Source organism: Pantherophis guttatus, chromosome 6, assembly GCF_059756535.1.
Source record: "Pantherophis guttatus breed Tessera chromosome 6, ASM5975653v1, whole genome shotgun sequence".
Lineage (NCBI taxonomy): Eukaryota > Metazoa > Chordata > Lepidosauria > Squamata > Colubridae > Pantherophis > Pantherophis guttatus.
Genome location: NC_142068.1, coordinates 33542218 through 33564066, shown reverse-complemented (window position 1 = coordinate 33564066; position 21849 = coordinate 33542218). Strand labels below are relative to the sequence as shown.

The 21849-nt window shown below is 36.6% G+C and overlaps 1 protein-coding gene across 2 annotated transcripts; it reads right to left on the bottom strand.

The window, feature by feature from the left end:
* Positions 1-2573: 2573 nt before the first annotated feature.
* On the bottom strand, positions 2574-20612 carry AP1S3 (adaptor related protein complex 1 subunit sigma 3). 2 transcript variants are annotated; one of them, XM_034439408.2, is made up of 5 exons: positions 20485-20612; positions 8967-9145; positions 7538-7646; positions 6190-6327; positions 2574-3009 (listed from the first exon to the last, which is right to left on the bottom strand). In XM_034439408.2, the coding sequence occupies exons 1-5, from the start codon at positions 20485-20487 to the stop codon at positions 2974-2976; spliced, it is 465 nt and encodes a 154-aa protein (XP_034295299.1). In that variant the 5' UTR covers positions 20488-20612; the 3' UTR covers positions 2574-2973. The 2 variants fall into 2 exon arrangements, with proteins under 2 accessions (XP_034295299.1, XP_087728797.1); XM_087872671.1 differs by lacking the exon at positions 20485-20612 and adding an exon at positions 19866-20482.
* Positions 20613-21849: the final 1237 nt, after the last annotated feature.

The following is a 21849-nucleotide window of genomic DNA, read 5'->3' as shown; positions in this document are numbered from 1 at the left end:
CTATCCTTGTAGAACTTTGAACAATTACTTATAAAGGACTTTGTAAATTAGTTTTAGCACCGCATAAAGCCACTTGTCAATTCTTGACCTAGCAAATCAAATAATATACATTGTGTTTCATAGTATTTTTATCCTCTTGACAATTCTGTGAAACGGATCATGATTGAATGGAAATTTGAACTTGAATGCCTTCAATACTAATCTGATACTATGGAGATAGATAAATGGATGATAGATAGATAGATAGATAGATAGATAGATAGATAGATAGATAGATAGATGAAAGAAAGAAAGAAAGAAAGAAAGAAAGAAAGAAAGAAAGAAAGACGGAAGGAAGGAAGGAAGGAAGGAAGGAAGGAAGGAAGGAAGGAAGGAAAGAAAGAAAAGAAAAGAAAAGGGAAAACTCATATTGAGCTAATTAAATTGAATGACATTGACGCCAAAAAAGTACTTCATAAAATACTGAGTAAAAATTCTGACTTTTGTTAAATTCTGACTTTGTTACAACAGGATGTCAAATTATCTGGCTGTAAAAGGGAGTTATCCAAATTCATGGAGCAAACTATCAGTGACATTACTTCAAGTGGTCATGTTTTACCTCTATTGTTAACAGGTATTTCTTGAAGAATAACTGCTGAGAAACCCAACTAAGAAAAAAGAGTCACTGCCATATTCTGCTTGTGATTTTTTCATAGTCATCTGGTTACCTGTTATGAAAACAGAATCATGGACAAGATATAGCTAAAATTGATACAGCAGGATTTTAAAGAAAAGATATGATCAAATACTGTATATATCTGATATTCTTGGCATGACACATACATGTATACATGTGAACCCAATAGAAAATGTACAAAATGTGATTAAAGTTGTGTCTTATGAATAATTTTTCAAGAGACAAATTGTCAGTAATGCAGGAACTACATCCCACTAACATATTCTTAGGCATATGGAAGGTTTCAGCAGAAAAGGACTTGAGAAGGCAATGATGGGAAGAGTGAAAAAACCCAGTGAAGGCCAATAAATGTATGGTTGAAAGGATAATAGATGACTTCCTGTTTCCTCTTCTGATGAGTCCTATAAGTGTTCAGTCAACACTTCAATCTATATGTTTTCTTTCAGTTTGTTTCCATTTTAAGAAAAATAAGTACCAACGTTCATTGTTATAAAAATTTGTGTGTTGTGGGGAAGGGGGTATTTCTTGTTACATGCGCGCGCACAGAGACACACATACACGCACAATACATACACCAGGACACCTTTTGAAAGGCATTTTGCCTCAGAGCACACAGTCTAAATGGACTGAATCCTAAAACAGAGAGTTTTATGTGCCTCTTGAGGCATTTTTCTTAGCTAATAGCATCAATGTGAAAAATATGTGGAATCAGTGCGTTCTCATCCCAGGAGTAGATGAATAGTTATTCTTTTTTGTTACTGATTAATTTTCATCTGTCCTCTCCAAAAAAATCAATTGAAGGACAAAACACAAATGCAGAACATCCTGTTCTCTCTCTCTCTCTCTCTCTCTCTCTCTCTCCCTCTCTCTCTCCCTCTCTTCCTTCCTCCCTCCTCTCCCTCTCTCCCCCTCCCTCCCTCTCTTTTCCTCTTCTTCCCTCCCTCCTTCTCTCCCCCTCCCTCCCTCTCCCCTCTCTCCCCTCCCTCCCTCCCTCTCTCTCTTTCTCAGATCAGATGTTGTTAATGGCATTGGTAGGGATCTATCGTTTAACATATTTTTTTTGCATCAGTTCAGTCTCCTATGTTTTTCTTTTCTCAAACAAGTTATTTCTCATAATTAGAGGACTGTGACCTTTGAAAATGAATTTTAGTAAACAGTTCTTACATCATGTGCATGACTGCATGTCTACAGAAGTGCTCCTCATATGCTCAAGAATTTTATAACATTTTCTTCAGTTTTGTATTTTCTAGACTTTCACCATCAGAATCTGATGATAACCTGAGAGACGTTGCTTTTCACTCTTCATTGTCCAGGATTAAAGGGAGATGTTCTTGGAAAATGTTTCTTTCTTTGTTTGTTTTGTTAAATTTATATGGCACCCATTTTCTCAGACTATAGTACTTGGTACACTCCAGCTAATTAGATTACAGTATTTAAGGGATTTCAATCTGCCTGGTAGTTATATTCCATGACAACTTTTTACCATGGGAAACCTTAGAAAAATGGGTTCTCTAAAATGAAATCCCCATACTTCCCAAATCTATTAAAGGCCCTGATGCAGTAAATTAACTAATAACTCAAGGAAGCCTCTAGCCATTGTGCAACTGCATTTATATGTTTGTAGGTCTACAGCTGTAAGGATAAAATTCAGCCATTTCAATTTATTGCTTCACTGAAGAAGCTCAAAGCCAGGATAAAAATTATCTAAATTGGGATATAATTGCTCTCTTTCAGCTTGCAGAAATGCTGATTAAGGAATGCTTGGCAAAAATTTGTATTCAATCTTGTAAAAAATTGATTTACCGTCAACACAAAGGACTATAATGTATTAAATTATCTACAGTCCAGGACACTTGCTGTCAAAACAAGTTAAAAATTAAATCTATCAACACCATATGTTTTGTAAAAGTATTATTATTAATATAGAAGAAATAATCACAAAACAATTTTTGTTTTTACAAAATTATATTGAATTGATCAGAAACTGGTCCAGAGTCATAAATATATCCTTCAAAGATTCTAGTATCAATTTCTTAGAAGTAAAAAGTTGATAGTAAGAGTTGCCATAAAACTTTCAATCTAGACAGCCAAGAAAGATTAAATTAAAATAAATTCATATAAAGTATAATATACATGTGCTGCTATACTGACAGCACTGTGGCTGACCTTCATCTTGACAGTTGCATAGATAACATATCACTTTTAGAACTTGGGCAATGTGTATTTTAAACAAAATCTGGCACTTGAGATGTTATGCCATGTTACATGGTCCCTTTAGCTGGTTCTGTAGTTTTGATTTAAAAGGCAGGCTTGCTCATATATTCTTCCATTGTCTGCAACAAAGAACAATCAAGAAAAAAATTAGTTATCAGAAGTTACACATAGAATTCATAATGTAAGAACAATCAACCCATTCAAAACCAGATAACTGAAACTAATTTGCTAAACTAAAGAAAAATCACATTATTAATGGCTAGCTTAATCTTCCAGCGTCGGCTAATTCTGAATGTTAAAATTATTTATTTTCAGTACAAAAATGAAATAAGTAGTTTTGAAATCATGAATCTTATGAACATGAAACATTTTGTTAATAATCTTTCAATCAAATAATTCTAGTGTTTTCCTTCAACAACCTACAATCATGCTTGAGATAAATACATGTCCATCATCTGGCAAAAATTAAAAAATAATTAAAAATAATGAATAAATTAAACACAAAACAAAAAAACACTCAAAGGGCAGACTTGATGAATCCATTAGGTCTTTTACTGCTGTCAGTTTTCTATATTTCTATGCAGCCTAGCAACTTAAGCTTTTCTTTAAACACTGAGAATCTCAATCTTGTCTCTGGATTAAAAATGGATTATCAACGTATTTAATCAACAAAATGTTTGATTTGGGTTCGTTTTAGATGCTTCTATGGAAGTATTTAGCACGATAAAATCATTCCCATACTTTTTTTAAATCCTAGCATTACTTGTGCACAAATCAGCCTCAATGATGTGCTTATGTCCCATCGAGACTAATTTTACTATGTTACGTATTCAGCTCAGTTGCTGAACAAATGAGATTTAAGATTGTTTCACAAATGATACCTTGTTTTTCCATAACATCATTAGGTACATGCTATTAGGAATAAGTAGGGTATCCAAGTATTAATTTATACAGCTGATAGTAATTATAATGATCATGTTGGACAGATTGGAAAAATAGTCCTGCCTTTTTTAAATCCCTTTTTACTTAATTCTGGCCATGAAAGCAAGTATTTGAAAACACTAGATGAGTAGGCTATGCATTTTAATGTTTGATATCTTACAGAATTGTGTGTGTGTGTGTGTGTGTGTTTTGTACATTCCATAACAAGATTGACACAAAAGAAGGCATTTCTATAATCAATGAAGCACTTGTAGAACTTTTATTATTATTATTATTATTTGACTTTCTTGATTATCTAGCTGGCATCAGCAATAATTCTCTTAATCCTTGGGATTTTCTAAAGCCAGTCAAATATCTGGCATTTCTGCTGCCATATAGGGCTGTCATCTGTTTTGGGTGATCCTAAGCATTATTTTTCTAGCAGGTATAATTAAGTATATTGTGTGAATACTTGCTCATTCTGTTAAGCCTTTTCTGTTTGGTATTGATATGCAATCACTTCTTCTAAGCCGCTGGCCACCAGGTCTTTCTCCTGATTAGCTGGCCTTTGGTCAGAAATTTGATAGATTCTTCTGTTGCTTGCCATATTTCAATAGATATTTCATCAACTCCTATAGCTTTCAAACTTGATAATAAATAACTGATCTAACTTCCAGTATTAGTGGTTTTTATAAATATATAGGATATCTTGTGGAAGTTGACACATATAGTGTACAGACTTTCAGAATACTGAAAGTCTGAACGCTATACTTTGAATTAATTCTCTCCATCCATTGGCATTTTAAGCATGCCAATTCAAGGCTGAAACCTCCTTCTGAGTTAAGAAAACTTTTGAAATACTATTCTTATTTTTCCATGGTTTTTTGTTTTTTTTTTGTTTCATCTTTACTGTTGTAATAGTGCTTATTGTTCCTTCTAATATGTCTTAGAAATGTTGTGTTGAGTTCTTCCTTGAGATCTTTGGCTTCCTTGTCTTTGGTTTCTTTTCTTTTCTTTGCAATCTCCACCTTCATTCTGACATCCAGTGTGCTTTTTTCTGATCTTTGATAGTATGTTTTCCTATTTATCTTTAACAATATCTTTCATTCACTCCATTGTTCACCTAGATCTGTGAAGTACAGAACTTCAAATGAATTCTGATGTTCTCCTTGAAAATAGTGGGTACATGTTCAAGATCATACCAGAGAAGCTAGTTGGCTTTCTTGTTCAACTTTAGTTGAACAACTAGGAATTAGGAATCTGGACCACATTCCACCACAGTTCTACAGTCAGACCCTGGCCATATCATTTTTATATAAATAAGCTTTTCTACATCCTTATACAAACAATAAACTGGTATAATATAATAAAGTGAATTATCAATTTCATTGATAATGACCATAGTGTACCAAAAGTCAAGTTGCATAAGTCAATCACAATATTATTTTTCAGAGAAAATGTTACTAAGGAATGTTTACTAATCATCCATAAAGAGTAAGGAAATGGTTAGAAGAAAATGGAAACCAATTCAAATATTTAATGTAATGTACACAATAAATTGTTTATGAGGTCTGTATTTTGGTACATCCTATATGTTAACATAAGTTGGTAAAATTGAAGAATGTATTAGTGATAAATAACTGGATTGGCAGAAATTGTTACATCATTCTCCTGCTTTATTTGATTTCCTGGGCATACAATTCAACTACATTTTCCTCCTTATGGTTCTAACTTTAGAATTACAGTCTCCAATATTATTTGCATGTTCAGTTAATTTCAAGTTGAACTTCAACATAAATTTCAACTCCCAGAATTTTTCAGCCAGCTATGCTGGGAGTTCAGGGAGTTGAAGTCCACAAGTCGTAAAGCTGCCAAGTTTGGGGACCCCTTCCCTAAACTAAAAAGCTAGTAAGAACTTAAATAGGAAATATCCATTTATGAAGTGGAATGGGAAATCAAAAAATATCCTTGAAGGCAATGACAAAACATTTCTGAATTTTGAACAAGAAAACTATAAGAACATCATGAAGTGACTAGGAGTTGAACTTTTTATATAGTATTCTGACTTTGATATTATCTGTTATTTGTCTCATAAATTAAAAAAAAACCCTGCGTTCTATTTTTTTTTTATATTCTTCATCTTGTTAGAGTATGATTGATGGCCTAAATCAGTGTTTCTCAACCTGCACAACTTTAAGAGGAGTAGACTTCAACACCCAGAATACCCCAGCCAGACAGAATTTTGGGAGCTGAAGGCTACCCATCCTAAAGTTGTTCATGTTGAGAAACACTGGCCTAAACAATAAGTAGGAAAAATAATATTTTTTTTTAAAGAAAAGGAAAGGGAGGGATTTGTTTTTTTCTCTCTTCTGCCTTACCTCTTGTAACATATCACCATCTTCTATGGCTTTCACCGCAGATTTTTTGGATGTCTCTTGAACTTCCCCGCCCATTAGAAATTCATCAAGTATAAAATATGCTTTCTCAAAATTGAAAATAATATCCAATTCACATACCTGTTAAGGATTAGAGAAATAAATATTTAGAGTCAGTATCCTGCTTCTGAATATGTTAATATATACTCAGACCCATCAAAACCCTGTTTTGTGAATAAATACACTTCTAGGACACCCAGGGAACAAAGGGTATATAAAATTAAATGTATTCTGGTGGTTTCAAGTTGAAATAATTAAGGACTATGTGACATTTCAAGATCATTTTATATCCCTAACTGTTGAGAGACTGCAATCCTTTTCACACTTTTCTAGAAATAAAATCCTACAGTTGGGTTTTATAAAAAGCCATCTAAAGGATATGCACTGGCTATTATTTCTTATATTCTTATATATTCTTCATATATTATTATGTCTTTTTATAAACAAGCTGACCTTTCTTCAAATTCATTCATGGGAGCTGTAATATGCTGGCATAATAAACCAAATGAAAAGAAAACACATTATGCAATGTATTTGTTTTAGCATGAATTGGAAGTGTATACAGAAATTAATTTCTGGAGGGGAAAGGAGAGCTTTAAAAGAGTTAGCCCTTCAGTATTCTGATATTCTCTCTATTCTACATTGAATGTTTATAGAGATGAACATTACATTAAGAACTGAAGTGCAAGAAAAAAAGATAGGATAAATATACTTCCAGATACATAGGCAGAAATGAACCGATTAACTTTGTTGATCAAAGATAGGGAAGAATCAGAATACTTTAGAATATGGAATTATTTCTATTGTTGGTTGGACAAGATATATAAATGATTAATTTTATAACTATGTGTAAAAATTTGAATGGCAAGAATATGGTTATAGGACTGAACTTTTATAGTGGTTTGGATGATGATTAAGATAGAAGAAACTGTTGGAACAAGAAGAATAAAAAGAATTGAAGAAGTTAACACCGAGATGTCACAGGGGAGGGATGATTGATGTATTAAATGTTTGTTTGTCTTAAAAAATAAAAAACTTTAAAAAAAAAGAACTGAAGTGCAAGAAAAAAAAGATAGGATACAATATACTTCCAGATACACAGGCAGGTTGATAAGAAGTGATGTTCTTTTGAAGCTTTGGTTACATTGTCTTCCATAATGCTGTAAAAACTAACTATTGGCTGTATAATATGCTATCAAAAACTTCCATTTTGTACAATCATGTTAAACTTGTTATCAGAATAGATCCAAAGAAAGTTATTTATGGAATAATAATAAAGAATTAAGCTTACATTGCCAAAATATCTGTCCAATAGCTCTACATAACGATGGACAACTTCTAGGGTCAGGAGTTCATTGTCTTCTTCTTCTACTGCACAACAGAAATACAAACTAGCATACCTAAATTATAAAATGAGGAGAAATAAACATGACCATTAGTATATATTAAATATCAGTTTTGTTCTTTCTTCAATTTAACTTGCTCAGTATATCATAAAATAATTTGTCTTAAAAGCACCCTGAAAAGTGTTTATCAGTGATTATGAAAACAAGAGGTACCATATCAGTTATGTAGACATGAAGTAAGTTTAAAATTCAGCACAATAATCTGTCATAAAATCTCACCCTATTTCTCTAAGATCTGTGGTATGCCAACCTATTTTTTACTTCTTAACATACCTCAATATATCTTAATACTTTATGAATATTAGTCCAAAATAATATTTTAAATATTTGCATCTTGGTAGAGGTAAATTGTTTTTAGGTAAACAATTTACTTCATTAAAAGAAAGGGCAATTGTCTCTTTTTAAAAATCCCACATTCATATTCCAGTATACTTTTATTCAGCTCTTTCAAGGTCATGATGAAAATTTACATGCTGTTTTGTGACCTTTAGTAAATGGACTGCTAAGGCAAGTTAGAACAATCTATGTTTCTTCATGTCCTATAATATATGTGGGTATATGCATAATTTTGTATTTATTTATTTATTTTGTCACGTTTATGTAGAGTATATTGGAGGTGGAGACCCTTTGAGAGCTGTGTGCAATGAAATTTCATCTTAATGTATGCCCATTAGTGTACATTCAAACTGACAATAAAGTTATTCTAAGTCTAAATGTCTTCCTAATTAGCCCCGACTTTGCTCTTGAGTATTCCATGGGCAGCTCCAGATCACCCTGAGATTTTATCGCACAAGCTTAGCAGAAAAATTGATAGTCCTCAAATGATTGTGAAAGCTAATATTTTTTATCATATCAGCAAGGGTTAAGGTTAAAAAAAATTGTCTGCTGGCCAGGTCAGTGTTTTTCAGCCTCAGCAATTTCAACTCCCAGAATTCCCCAGCCAGCTCTTCAACCAGAGTTGAAGTCCATGCATCTTAAACATGTTGATGTTGAGAAACACTGGACTAGGTTGTTTGGGTGTTGTCACTGACTTGAAAATGTTACCCAGCCCTTCCTTCAGCTATCAGGAGCCGCTGAATGTCGATTTTTCTTCAGTATAGTGATACAATTCCTATAAATTTTCTCTTTCCGCAAAAAACAATAAATTTTTAAAGAAGATGAAACTGAACGCATGTGGTCGTTCTCCAGTCTAGTGAATTGCTATTTATCAGCACTCTAGCATTGACTTACAGAGCATGTATTCCTCTTCCCTTTTTTATCACACATGGAAAGATCTGCTGTATATAAAAAGTTGATTTATAAAACTTCCCACACCTTTTGTAAACAAGCTTGAGATCTTTCCAGTCAACAAAGCTGCTCATTTTTTGATTTCGAGCCAGAATAATCTGCACAATTTCTCGGGTGACTTTTTTCTTTTCCTTTTCAGGAAGTGTAATAAACCATTTCTGAAGTCTTAATTTCCCTTGTCGGCTGAACAGCAAGATAAAATGTATCTAGAATAAAGAAAACAAGTTGATTATAGGGACACAAGTGTAGAAAGTGCCACAAATTTTTCTTTTCTTCTAAAGTCAGCTTGTTACCAGGGCAGATATATCCCACAGAGAATTTTGCCTGTTACTAATCAAAAGTGTAAAAAAAAAGGGGGGGGATACATTTTGCTACTTACCCTCTTTTCCCTGGCCTGATAGTCTTCAAATATCTACATCTTCAACATCTACAATTTCTATCTGAGATGGTCAGTCCTTTCACTAATAATGCTTTCTTTAGTTTTTACTGAAAAAAGAACTGAGCTGCCAAAGAAAAGCGATGGAAGGAATGACAGCACAGCACAACACAGTACTGGAGTGTGTATTATCATAACATCAATGTGCAACTATGTTGAAATGGTAAAGCATCAACAATCAAATTAAACAAAAATATATACAAAATATCAGAGCTAAAGCAAGTACAAAATACATTTTACCTATGTTTGAATTATAAACTAATTTAGTTTCTGTGAACTTTAACCAAACCCAACTAGCTGTCTTCAGCATTTGAATAAAACAAAGGTGTGACGTAGTACCAAGATTTGTGTTTGCTCAGTTACATTTGGTTATTTCCACTTTGAATTCTGCCATGACAATGGAGTCATATCAAATAACCCCACTGAAAAATACACAAACGCTGCAATGTAAAACTAGTGACTGTTAATACATTTTTCTAGTTCCAATGACCCTTTGCCAACTTTGCAAACTCAGTATTTTAAAATCAGTAAGACTATCATTCATCACCTAGGTAAACTATTAAAAACAACAAGTTTGGGGATTCAAGAGGGTCTGAACATCAGTTCATTATTCACGAGATGGAGAATGCTATTTCTATCATTAATATTAGAACACCTTCCATTAAATCTGTTTTTTAAAATGATGCTTGCCATTATAATATTGTAATGTGAATCTTTCTTCCAATCTATTTGAATTCCCATTTTAATCCCCGTTTCCAACTAGATGGTAACCATATAAGCAGATTGCCCAATTGTAAGCTTATAATTATAACACATTTTTTATTCAGTGGCTGGGCTTAAGGTCACCCAATATCTTTCACAACACTATGAAAACAGTTCTTGCGACTCCAAGTTCAGCACCTTGCCACTATGTTCTATGTATTTTATATAGAACCCAACCTTTATAGAGTAGAAATGTTGGATTACCAATGATTATTTAAGGTGGATGCAACTACAGTGAAAAATGACAAAATTAGAGGCAGTCCTTGAATCATGGAACCAAAGAATTAATTAGGGTAGATATGTATTGATTTTCCCAATATGCGGATTACTTGAATTCTAATTTTTCTTGTCCCTCGACATAGGTGAAGCTGAAAAGATGAAGATATCATTATTGAATTCAGTAATAATTTGGATCTATAAATTGATGATGAATCTCAATCGGATAAACTATTGAGTCCTAATTCCCAGATATTGAAATTGAAACATTACCAGACATCAGTCCTATGAAACAGCAAGAGCTGATTAAGGGTAGTGCTTGATCGAGTTTGTTTGTTAGTGGCCAGAAGTGCCTTTCACCAGTTATGACTGGCTTGAGCTACATGTGATTTGGGTTATAGGATGTCTGACATTATTAGTGCTTCCTTAAGTACATTCCCAACTTTATTATTACAGAATACTGTTCTGAAAATGACCTGGGACTTTCAACCAAGTCAGAATTTAGGTATTAAATGGTTAGCAGATTCAGCCAGGTGAAATTTCACCAATGCTGAGATCACTTATTTGCTTTCAGGCTAATTCAAAATGGTAGCTTTAACCCTGAAAATATGAAGTGGATAGCACAAAGGATGCTTTTCTTTGTATCAGACCCAGAAATATCCCAATTCTACTAGGGAGGCTCTTCTCAAACATTTTAATGTCACAAGGGAAGAAAACTTTATCTGCCCTGGTGCTAGATTAATTTTTGTTTCTAGCATTATTTCTGTGGATGATTTTGTCTCTTGATATTTTATTTATGTATTTATTTTTCATATTATAGAAACACCCAGATTTATTAATTAGCATGACAATTGCTAAGAATTCTAGGAACTGAAATCCACATATCTGTAAGATGTATATATGAAAGCTTATATGTCATTTGGAACATATTAATTCTTCAGATTTCTAGATACTTTAAAGTCTGTATTTAGGACACTGCTCCATTATTTTAGAATAAAAGGTAGTTATATTTTTAAAAATAATTTAAACATAATTTAACAACAGCAGCAATAATATTCATATTTCACATATGCTGATCTTTTTCTTTCACAAGGAACAATTGACAAAAAATGGAGAATTGGAATCCGCAAATATGATTTCAAGAACTGATCTGTCATTGCCCCCGAACTCTTGCTATGATACTTGCCCTCTGCCAATTAAGCGAGTTAACAATAGAGGAAGTATCATCTGAATTTAATCAGTGTCTTACAACAATTCTTCCTATCTTGGTTCATTTAGCATTTACTAGGTGAGCATAAAATACAACTAAATGAGGTTTTTATCAATAAACCAGTGAAACTTTAGTAATTTTATCCTTGCCTTGTATTCTGGGCCTCTGTTTACTGGTTTTGAAACAAGGTGTGTTATTGGTTTAAGTAGTGAGTCATTTTAGTGCTCTCCCATTTCAACAAGACTTTACAGTATTTGTTCAGCTTGTATATATGAAGGGCCAATATGAAAGTTCAAAGATGTAATAGGAGAACAGACTGTGCCTTTCACTCACTGTCTTTCTATGACAATGACATAACCAAGAGAGAGAATGTAACCCTCTGATCAATTGATTTGGGCTTTTGTATCTTAATGAGGTGCGTGGTGGCTCAGTGGCTAAGACACTGAGCTTGTCGATCGAAAGGTTGGCAGTTCAGTGTTTCGAATCCCTAGTGCCGTGTAACGGGGTGAGCTAACCAGTATACACTGTTTTGATGTCATTCAAATTAAATTGATCTTCTCCTTTGAGAAAGTTGTTAGTGTAATAGATGATTGGTATGCTGCAGACATTCGAATCCCTAGTGCCGCGTAATGGGGTGAGCGCCTGTTACTTGTCCCAACTTCTGTCAACCTAGCAGTTCGAAAGCACGTAAAAAATGCAAGTAGAAAAATAGGGACCTTTGGTGGGAAGGTAAGCCTTTGCCATTTAATCATGCCAGCCACAAGACCACGGAGCTGTCTTTGGGCAGTGCTGGCTCTTCAGCTTTGAAACAGAGATGAGCACTGCCCCCTAGAATTGGGAAAAACTAGCACATATGTGTGAGGAAACCTTTACCTTTTACCTCAATGAGGTTTCTGGCCAACAGATTTGCATTATCAGCATTGAAAGAGAATTAATTATTGACAACATTTTGATGCTATACGTAGGTAAAAGAAAAGACACAATTGATGCTATAATAGCTAAAAACTACAGCTACTATAGTTATAGTTTTATTATAACAAAAAGTAGATTTCGTTTTTTCCCTTCCAGTCACTACTAGTTCATAGGTCTTTTAAGCATTTTTAAAAGAAGAAAAATATTTGTATAATTGTTCTGTTTTGCGACAGATAAGGTCCTATTTATTTTATGCTCTGATAAAAATACTGTGTCTTATATTTTTTTGAACTAAGCGCTTAGCCTTATTGCCATGCGCTCAAAAGCCCGATTGGGCCTTTTATCAGGGGATGTCTTATTTTGGGGAAAACAGGGTAGCTCATAATGTTGAGATGTCCCTTGTTTGGAAAAAGGCCACATGACAAAAAGCATATGTCACTGTTGGCGAACCTTTTCAGCACCTTTTCAGCACCGAGTGCCGAGACAGGAGCATGTGCATGCATGCTGGAAACCAGAAGAGCAGCTGTCCAGTGCGGCAGCTTCCGGTTTCTGGCCCGCGCATGCGCACTAGCCACCTGGTCTTCTAGTTTCTGGCATGTGCACACGAAGGCCAGCTGACTGGTGTGCATGCGCACGCCGGGTGACTGAAAGAAGATCTTTCAGTTTCCAATGCATGCATGCTCTCCAGGTGGCTGCTCTTCCATTTTCTGGCATTCCCACATGCATGAAGACCAGCTGGCCGGTGTGCCAGAACCCGGAAGACCAACAGGCAATGGCTCACGTGCCCAGAGAGATGACTCTGCATGCCACTTCTGACACATGTGCCATAGGTTCGCCATCACAGGCATATGTTATATTGCTCATTTGTGGGGTAAGCACTATCAATTGAGTTGGAAACACAAATGAAATTTCATTTTCCCTCCTTGTGGCTGTCAGTGAAATTTAATCTACGAAATCCAGCTGATGTACCCAACCTTCATTTGAATATAAAGGATGTAATGAAGGTGGCTGAGCCTGTATTCATGTCAATCCAGTTTTAAACAAGTTTGTAACATCCTTGCTGTTTAAATTCCAGTTTGCCAAGCTTCTGCTTTTCAGTGTCAATTGTAGCGAATATTTTGAATTATAATGAAGATTTTTGAGTTAGATGCAACTGAAAACAAGAATGCAACCTATCCTCAAAATTAAATGGGGGGGGGGATGAGAAAGAAAATCACCAATTTAATGAAACCATAATTCACACAAAGATGAATATTAAGTTATGATAAGTTAAACTGTAGAGAATTCGTTTTGGTAAAAAAAAAATCTGCTTTTTCTAAAATAAAACAGAATATTGTGCCTACTTGTCTTATTATTTTTACAAAAGGGAAAGAAAAAGCATTCATGGCAGACAAGAATGGCATGATTGCCAAGAATTACCAAATCAGAATGGAGTTGATATGCCTTCTTCAAAATACTTTTCCTAGTAAGAAATGCTGAATATTTCACAATTTTTGAGAGACAAAGAATTCAGCTGGGTATATCAGCAGGACATGTGTCACAAACAATAACCCTTTCTTTGATTGGCTTCTTTCAAACTCTACAAGAGTTCTTGTGCAGATTAGAAGAAGATAACAAGGAACAGAGAAAGAAAAAAAAACCCATAATACATGACTCAGCATCATTCTCTTTATCCATTCTAATTAGAGATCTCTTAGAAAACTCTTTCTTCTGATCAGAAGATTGTCCTACCAGTAACTCAGTTTCCCTGTATGGAAAATAAGAAGGAATGTGAGTATTTGATTTTACGTTGACCTTTCTCTAGCCTTCTGAATTACTCACAAGGCTTTCAAAGAGTTCAGATTCAGTTCAAAATTGTTTTCAATTTTGAGTCTGAAAACAATGGAATCTCTTCAAAGGACCCCAGTTCAAATTGTGTTTCTTTGTACAAAGCAGGTTTAGTTAATAAATCAAGCTATAATACCAGGAAACAAGATAAAAGTATATTGTATGCAAGGTACAGCAAATTACACATAGAAGGTGCAGTTATTGATTCATAAATGTGTGACAAAGAATTGACAGAGGCATGAGCGAAGGAAAAAAAAAACTGAAACAGAGACAAAAATTTCACCTTGATGGGATAGAATAAGAGCAGTTGGCAGGAAGAAAGGGAGACACAGATGGAAAACTAAGTAGAAGAACGTCAACATTAGAAGCTCTTGAACCTCTAAAAGGAGTATCTAACAGTTCACAGATTTAAGTAAGTGACCATTGGGAAGAGTATGGGAGAGGCAAGTTTGTCTTGTTTAAATTCAGACTACTACATTTGGATAATCAAGGGAAGCCCTATAAGAAGTAAATGAAATTGTAATGTGTCTTCAACAATATTTTTTTATTTTTTATTTTTTTTGCTGCTAGAGCTATCATGCTATGTTTTATATCTGAGAAGATGCCAAGTAGAACAGTGCCTCCTTAATACACAGATAAGCATTATCCATATCAAAATTAGTTGATCTTTGTTGCCAGCTCTCCCCCTATTTTTGACTAATTAAGTAATCCATGTGAAGTCCTTGGTGCTTATAGAGTTTAGTAGTTTTCTTGCAGACTTGCTCATAGTGATGATTTACCTAATGAAACACCTGCAAAAAAACCACCAAGTTCAAAGAGCACCAAGGACCCCACCATCTAACCCTGAGCTACAACTATTCTCTTCTTTCATTAAATAATCCATCTTAAAAAGATAGGTTCACTAATAAAATATTAAGTATTAAAAGTTTTTAAGAAAAGTGCCTCTTTGATTGGGAACAAAAGCAGCCACAGCATCAAAGAAGAGGAAGGACTATACCCATGATGGTGAACCTATAGCACACGTGCCACAGGTGGCACACATAGCCATATCAGTGGGCACGTGAGCTCAGCTTGGGCACGCATGCGCGTGCCGGCCAGCTGATTTTCAGGCCTTCTGGGCCCACCAGAAATAGGGAAACAGGCTGTTTCCTGCCTCTGGAGAGCCTTGGGGTGTGATGGGGAAGGCCCGTTGTTCTCTCTCACCTGGTTCCAAAACCTCTCTAGGAGTCTGGGGAGGGCGAAAACGGCCTCCCCCCCCGGAGGTCCTCCAGAGGCCGAAAACGGCCCGTTTTCCAACTTCCGGTCCCAGCAAACAGGCCATTTTCACCCTCCCCAGACTCCTAGGGAGGCCCTGGAGGCTGGGGACAGCAAAAAACAGGTCTTCCAATCCTACCAGAAGTTGGCAAATGGGCCGTTTTTGGCCTCCAGAGGAGGTCCGGGGGGGGAGTCCATTTTCGCCCTTCCCAGATTTCTAGAAAGGCTCTGGAGCCCGGTGAGCGAGAAAAACAGGCCTACTGGGCCATCGCGTGCCAGGAGCGGGGGGACCTGGGGGGGCACACATGCATGTGCAGGGGTGGTGTACATAGAATTATGGGTGTGGTCACATGTACGTGCAACCCCCCCCGCACGTGATAGCAAAAAGGTTAGCCACTACTGGCTAACTGCTGGCTAACTAGACTATACTTCTGTAAGACTAATGCCTAGGAAAAGAAAAAAATAGCTTTTCTGCAAGCATATATTTTGATAGATGGATAAAAATCTCTTAATGGATACGAAAGAGAGAATTCAGATAATCAACTGTTTTATATGATAAATGGGATCAAATAATTGAAGACACTAATATAGGGATTTCTTTTGCTGGATTATTACATCTAGGAGCATCAATCTTTGCTGTTTTATTCAGCTAGCATTATGCTGTGTCACCTTACCCACAGATATGGCATGCTGTTTATTCTGTTAGCCTTCTACAGAGATTATCTGTTCCCTGGAGTTAAGGACTTTGAAATCTAGTCAATTTAAATTTATTTTAATAATCAAAAGGCAGACTGTGATATGCAAAAGGAGAAATAACATGCTTAATAGCCTGTGGTAAATTTTTAAAAAAATTTTTTTCCTAGCCTTCCCCTGAAATTCTGTATTAAAAAATGTTTTACTTTCAAATTGTAACATACTTTGAAGAAATGATCCTTTCCAGAAGTGTTAACTTGCAGCCATAATCTTTCCAATATCCCCCAAAGCATGTTGTAGCCCATCATATCAGGAGGGGATCAGGTTGGGGACAATTGCTATGTGTTTCAATTGGGAGAGAAAGCAAACACTTTCAGGCAGAGCTTGGCCAGTTCCTGATTAAAACAAAAAGCTAGTCTACAGGGTTTTATCTGATTCATCAAGACAACTCTTATGTTCTTAGTTTAGAAGGAAAAACACTTAATAGATGAAAATATTTGCCTAGGTGCTAGATGCTATGTGTGACATTAATAAGCAAATCTAAGTAAATCCTAAATCAACAGTTCCCTTTCTTAAAAACACATTCTCACACATATAATTAGAATTGAAAAATTGGCTTGGGTGGAACTGCTTTTTTTCAGATTTAATTGCCACACTGAAATAATCAGCAAGCTGGTTGGGCAGGCCTCTTACTGTATCTAGTATGGGTGGTTCCTATTCACAGCTTTCACTGTTCATTAGAAAGAACCGAAACCGAAAAGACAGATGTCTTTTGAACAATGTATAAGTGCCATTCATTTCTTCCCAAGCTTTAAATCTGAGTAATGTTTTGTTCCTCATTTATGGTTGTGTGCTTTCACATATGTTTCAAATACTGTACGTATGTTTCAAATACGTACATTCAAACTTTCAAATACGTTTTTTTTGTCCTCTTCCCCCAAAAATGACCAAAAAGAATAAAATTATTAAGGCTATGCAGAAAATGGAATTTGAAGAGCAAAATATGAAATGAGATGTACATGGAACAGCTTACAGCCGCTGTGTCTTTTCCTAGGCTCTTGTGTTTGTTCTTCACAACCACTGAACATCTCAGAAAAAGACAGAGTTGGGCTTCTTAATTGTATGAAGTATGTGAACCCTACTGTATATAGCAAGCTCAATGCAAATAAAAACATTTACAACATCCAAATCAAAGGTCAAAATCCATCATTTCCTGTCCTTGAGGCAAACCCTTTCCAATTGAGTAGACTTAGTTGAAGAGTTGAACTAAATTTAATCAAGAGTTGGACTAAGAATTGAGATCATTGACCAGAGTTGAACTTAGAATGTAGTTAACCATCCTAATCGCTTGGTCACCTCATCATATATTTAACATCCCTTTTTTTCCCTTCTCTCTCCTTGACTGCTTTCCATACTTAGTCTTACCAAGTTTCCTATGTCCATTCTGGGGAAGCAAAATGAACCTTTGCTTAACATTACCAAACAAACAACATAAAATCAGTTAAGGAAGTACAGATTTCTGGACATCTTCATATATTAATCCCAGAACACAAAACTCTAGCAAAGGTATAGAATGAACAGGATAACTATGTCAAGGCAAGCCTCATTTGCTTGGAAACAAAACTCCTGCTTCCCCTTGTAGAGTCAATGCTGACATTAAAATGACATTGTAAGTATCACAAACCATTGCTTACTGACATTCTCCACTTCACATGTGGGTGATAGCATCAAGTTCAACCCCAAACTCAGTGCAGAATCCATTACAGCCTGTATGACAGATGACCATACAATCTATATTCAAAAATTTCCAGTGAATAAAAACTGACACAATCTGTGACAGTCTAGTCCACTAACCAAGAGCTTGTAAGCCGAGTCATTTGTAGTCTGAATATACTTCCTTATATCATTGATTCTGGTTCTGCCCACTGGGTCAATAGAAAATAAATCCCATGCTGTCTTCCAAATGGCAGTCCTTCATATAGCTGAAAACGATTACCATATTTTTCTTTGGGTATCTCTTCTATATGTTAAACATATCTATAAACTTTTTTTATATAGCTTGGTTTTCAGATCAATCACCATTGTGATACTCCTTTTCTAAATTTGCTCCAATTTATAATTGCTCTTTTTATTTTTATCTATACTCCATATTTATTATTTTTCCAAACACAAGCCAGTGAACATATCAAAAACACCCTCCTCCTCCTGTTTTCCCCCACAACAACATCCCTGTGGGGTGAGATGGGGTGAGAGAGAATGATTGCCCCCAGGTCATCCAGCAGGCCTTCATGGTTACGGCGAGACTTGAATTCACAACCTGCTTTTTAACCTGGTGCCTTAACCACTAGACCAAACTGATTTGTAACCAGAACAGTACAAAGTATTCCAATAGGATCTAATCAAGAAAGAGCAGAGTTGGGACAGTTACTTTCCATGATGTGGACATTAGGTTCTGCAAATGTACCTTAAAGTATCCTTTGCCTTTGTAGCATCTATTCACCCTAGTGGTACACATCAAATTTGTGATCAACAAGAATCAGATTCTTTTCACATAAATTGCTGTGAAGTCTCCCCATCTTATACTTTAGCCTATCCAGTTGCAGAAGTTTATATTTATCAACTAAGCTCCATCTTATTTACTTCATCACACTCATTAAAGATTGTCTAGGTTTTTTGTTTTTAATTCCTTCTCTCCTCTTAAGTATTAACCGTCCTACCTTTTAGGTCTCCTAACCATTGATTTAGCTTCCTCATCCAAGTCACTGATAAAAATGTAGCAAGGCACAAGACAGAGCTCTGTGGAATCTCACAACTAAGTGAAACCATTACAATCATTCTTAGAGTATGGTCATTCAGCCAAATGCAGATCTTTTAACAATAGTGACATCTAGCTCTTATTTTACCATTTTATGAAAGAGAGCCAGAGTATTTGAAAGTTTTGGCATATTATGTCTGCAGCATAAGGTTCCCCTCATACATGTGCTAGTCGTTCCTGACTCTAGGGGGCGGTGCTCATCTCTGTTTCAAAGCCAAAGAGCCAGCACTGTCTGAAGATGTCTCTGTGGTCCTGTGGCCGGCATGACTAAACGCCAAAGGCGCACGGAACGCTGTTACCTTCCCACCAAAGCTGGTCCCTATTTTTTCTACTTGCATTTTTATGTGCTTTCGAACTGCTAGGTTGACAGAAGCTGACAAGTAACGGGTGCTCACCCCGTTACGCAGCACTAGGGATTTGAATGTCTGCAGCATACCAATCATCTATTCCACTAACAACTTTCTCAAAGGAGGAGATCAATTTAGTTTGAATGACACCAAAACAGTGTATACTGGTTGGGTTCATAGAATACAGTGATCCACAGACAATGATTTTTTTTAAGACACAACCTTGTCTAAAACCTTGGAACAGATATTTTTTACATTCATGATCTTCCCTTCCCTGTGCTAGAGTTGATGAATGGCTTAGCTAAATACCTGATCATCATTTGCTGACTCAAAGTAGAGTTGATCCTCCCCAAACCTACTGTATTTCTAAACTTTTGATGTCCTTCTCCTTTGCTATATAACTTTCATAATCTCCAACCAACCGACCAATTTACCAACCAACCCACCAACTCACCAATTCTGGCTTTGTGTGATGAATGATGCTGCTCAGCCAACCCAGCTAATGTAATGTAATGAGAGTTAGCTTAAAATTTACTTAGCAAATACTGCCAGTGGTCAATTTAGGAAATTAAAACTGAACGAGGTCGGCTACGATTCCTTTTGTTTTTTTTCCCCCTTCCAGCCTGATATTGATTAAGCAACAGGCAAAGAGAGGCTTTTCAAAGATAAGCGACTTTTGCCCCGTCCTTCTCTTCTATTGATTTTTGCTGCAGCGTCCAGAATGGGAATTGAATTAACCTTCGCGCTACAAAGAAGCAGGAACAGGAAGGGCAATGAAAAGCAATCGGAGGGATCAATGGGCGAATCAAGTTCCCTAAAAAAATTTGTCTTATTCCTCCCATGGGATCGATCGCTATCCCAGCCCAGCGAGCCCACTCGAACGGAACAGCCCCTGGAACTTGCTGAGTTTGCGGGACGTTAAAGGTAAGCCGCGAGCCCTGCCCGCCCGCCGCTCCGTTCGGAAGGTTGCGGCTCCACCTGACTTCAACAGGTGAGATTCCCTCCTCTGTCCTGGGAGCTCCCGCGCGGGTTCTCCTTCCTCCCTCTCCCGCCAGGCGCTTCCCACCACTCACCATGGCTGCCGCAGACCCGCTTCCCCGGAGGTTCGTCCACCCCCCACCCCGCCCGATGCGGGTCTCCCCCCTCCCCCCGGCGCCACAGGTGATTTTCCAGTCGCTCGCTCCGCTTTCCCATCATGCCCTAAACTGAAAGCTCTTGACTCCTCCTCCCCCCTGCCCGGCCTCCCGTGTAACTCGGGCAACCGCCCCACGGGCACTTTGGGGGCACGCGGGAGAGGGCGCTCCGCCCTCTCCAGAGTCGGTGAATGGAATTGTGAGGAGCGGCGCCTGCCTGCCACCGTTCGTGAGCCAGGTTTCCCCGAGAGAACCCCAAAGGGCCCGTGGGGCGGTTTTCACTTTCTCAGGGCGCTGAGGAACATAAATGTAAGGACGTCCTTGGACCGGAGGAACTTATAGGCTCCATTTAGCTCCAGGGCGTGGATAAGCGGAAGAGAGAAATGCAAGTGCAGGTACCCTGCGGATGGCTGGCCTGTTCCTGACATTGGGAAAGGGGTCTTTTCCTGATACCCCACGAACATCTGCTTTAAGGTTTAAAGACTGACAACCTGAGTTTCTTGTTGTGGTAGTTCTAGGCTACAGGAGTTCCAGCTTCATAAAAGAGCTGGATGAATTCCTGGAGGTTATGACTTCGTGAATGTTTCTGAAGGTTATCTGCTGGACTAGTGGGCGTCGTTGTGCTGTTGGCTGGCCATATCTCGGTAAATTCCAGAAATGGGGACTTTTTTTTTTTTTTAAAGAGGAGATTAATATTTCTAGAAGCAGCTTCATAAGAACAAAAGGCGGGCACATAACTAGGAAATTTCTAAATGCAATCCTACAAATATTTGGATTATTTCAAAAGTCCAGATTTTGCCAATAAAGAACTATAATATGTTATGGACACTTGAATATTATTGCTTTAAATCTGAAATTTAATTATTAAATTATAGGAGTATGAATCTAGTCCCTTGATTATGTACATGAGAGCATATGCACCAAAGACAAATTCCTTGTGTTTCCAATCACACTTGGCCAATAAAGAATTGAATTCTATTCTATTCTATTCTATTCTATTCTATTCTATTCTATTCTATTCTATTCTATTCTTACCTATACTGGCTGAAATGACAGAAACTGAAATATATTTATATTTTAAGTTCATTTTGTGAGGATAAACATCTAAGTGAGTGGCTATATTATATTTATTACTGTTGCAATTGGGAGTCCAGTTACAGACTCTATGTAACATAAACAATCAGTGGTTTGCTAGTTCAGTTTGTGTGTGGCCTTAAGCACAATCCATCTGATAAGTGCAAAATAGCAAGTACATTTTATTTGGGTTTATGCCATGTGGCCAAGCCTCTTAAGGTAAAAGGCTTT

Coding starts and splice junctions, on each gene's coding strand:
- AP1S3 (XM_034439408.2), bottom strand. Junction 7,647..8,966: donor CTCAAGCTTGTTTACAAAAG/GTGTGGGAAGTT, acceptor TTTATAATTTAG/GTATGCTAGTTTGTATTTCT. Junction 6,328..7,537: donor TGGACAGATATTTTGGCAAT/GTAAGCTTAATT, acceptor AATCCTTAACAG/GTATGTGAATTGGATATTAT.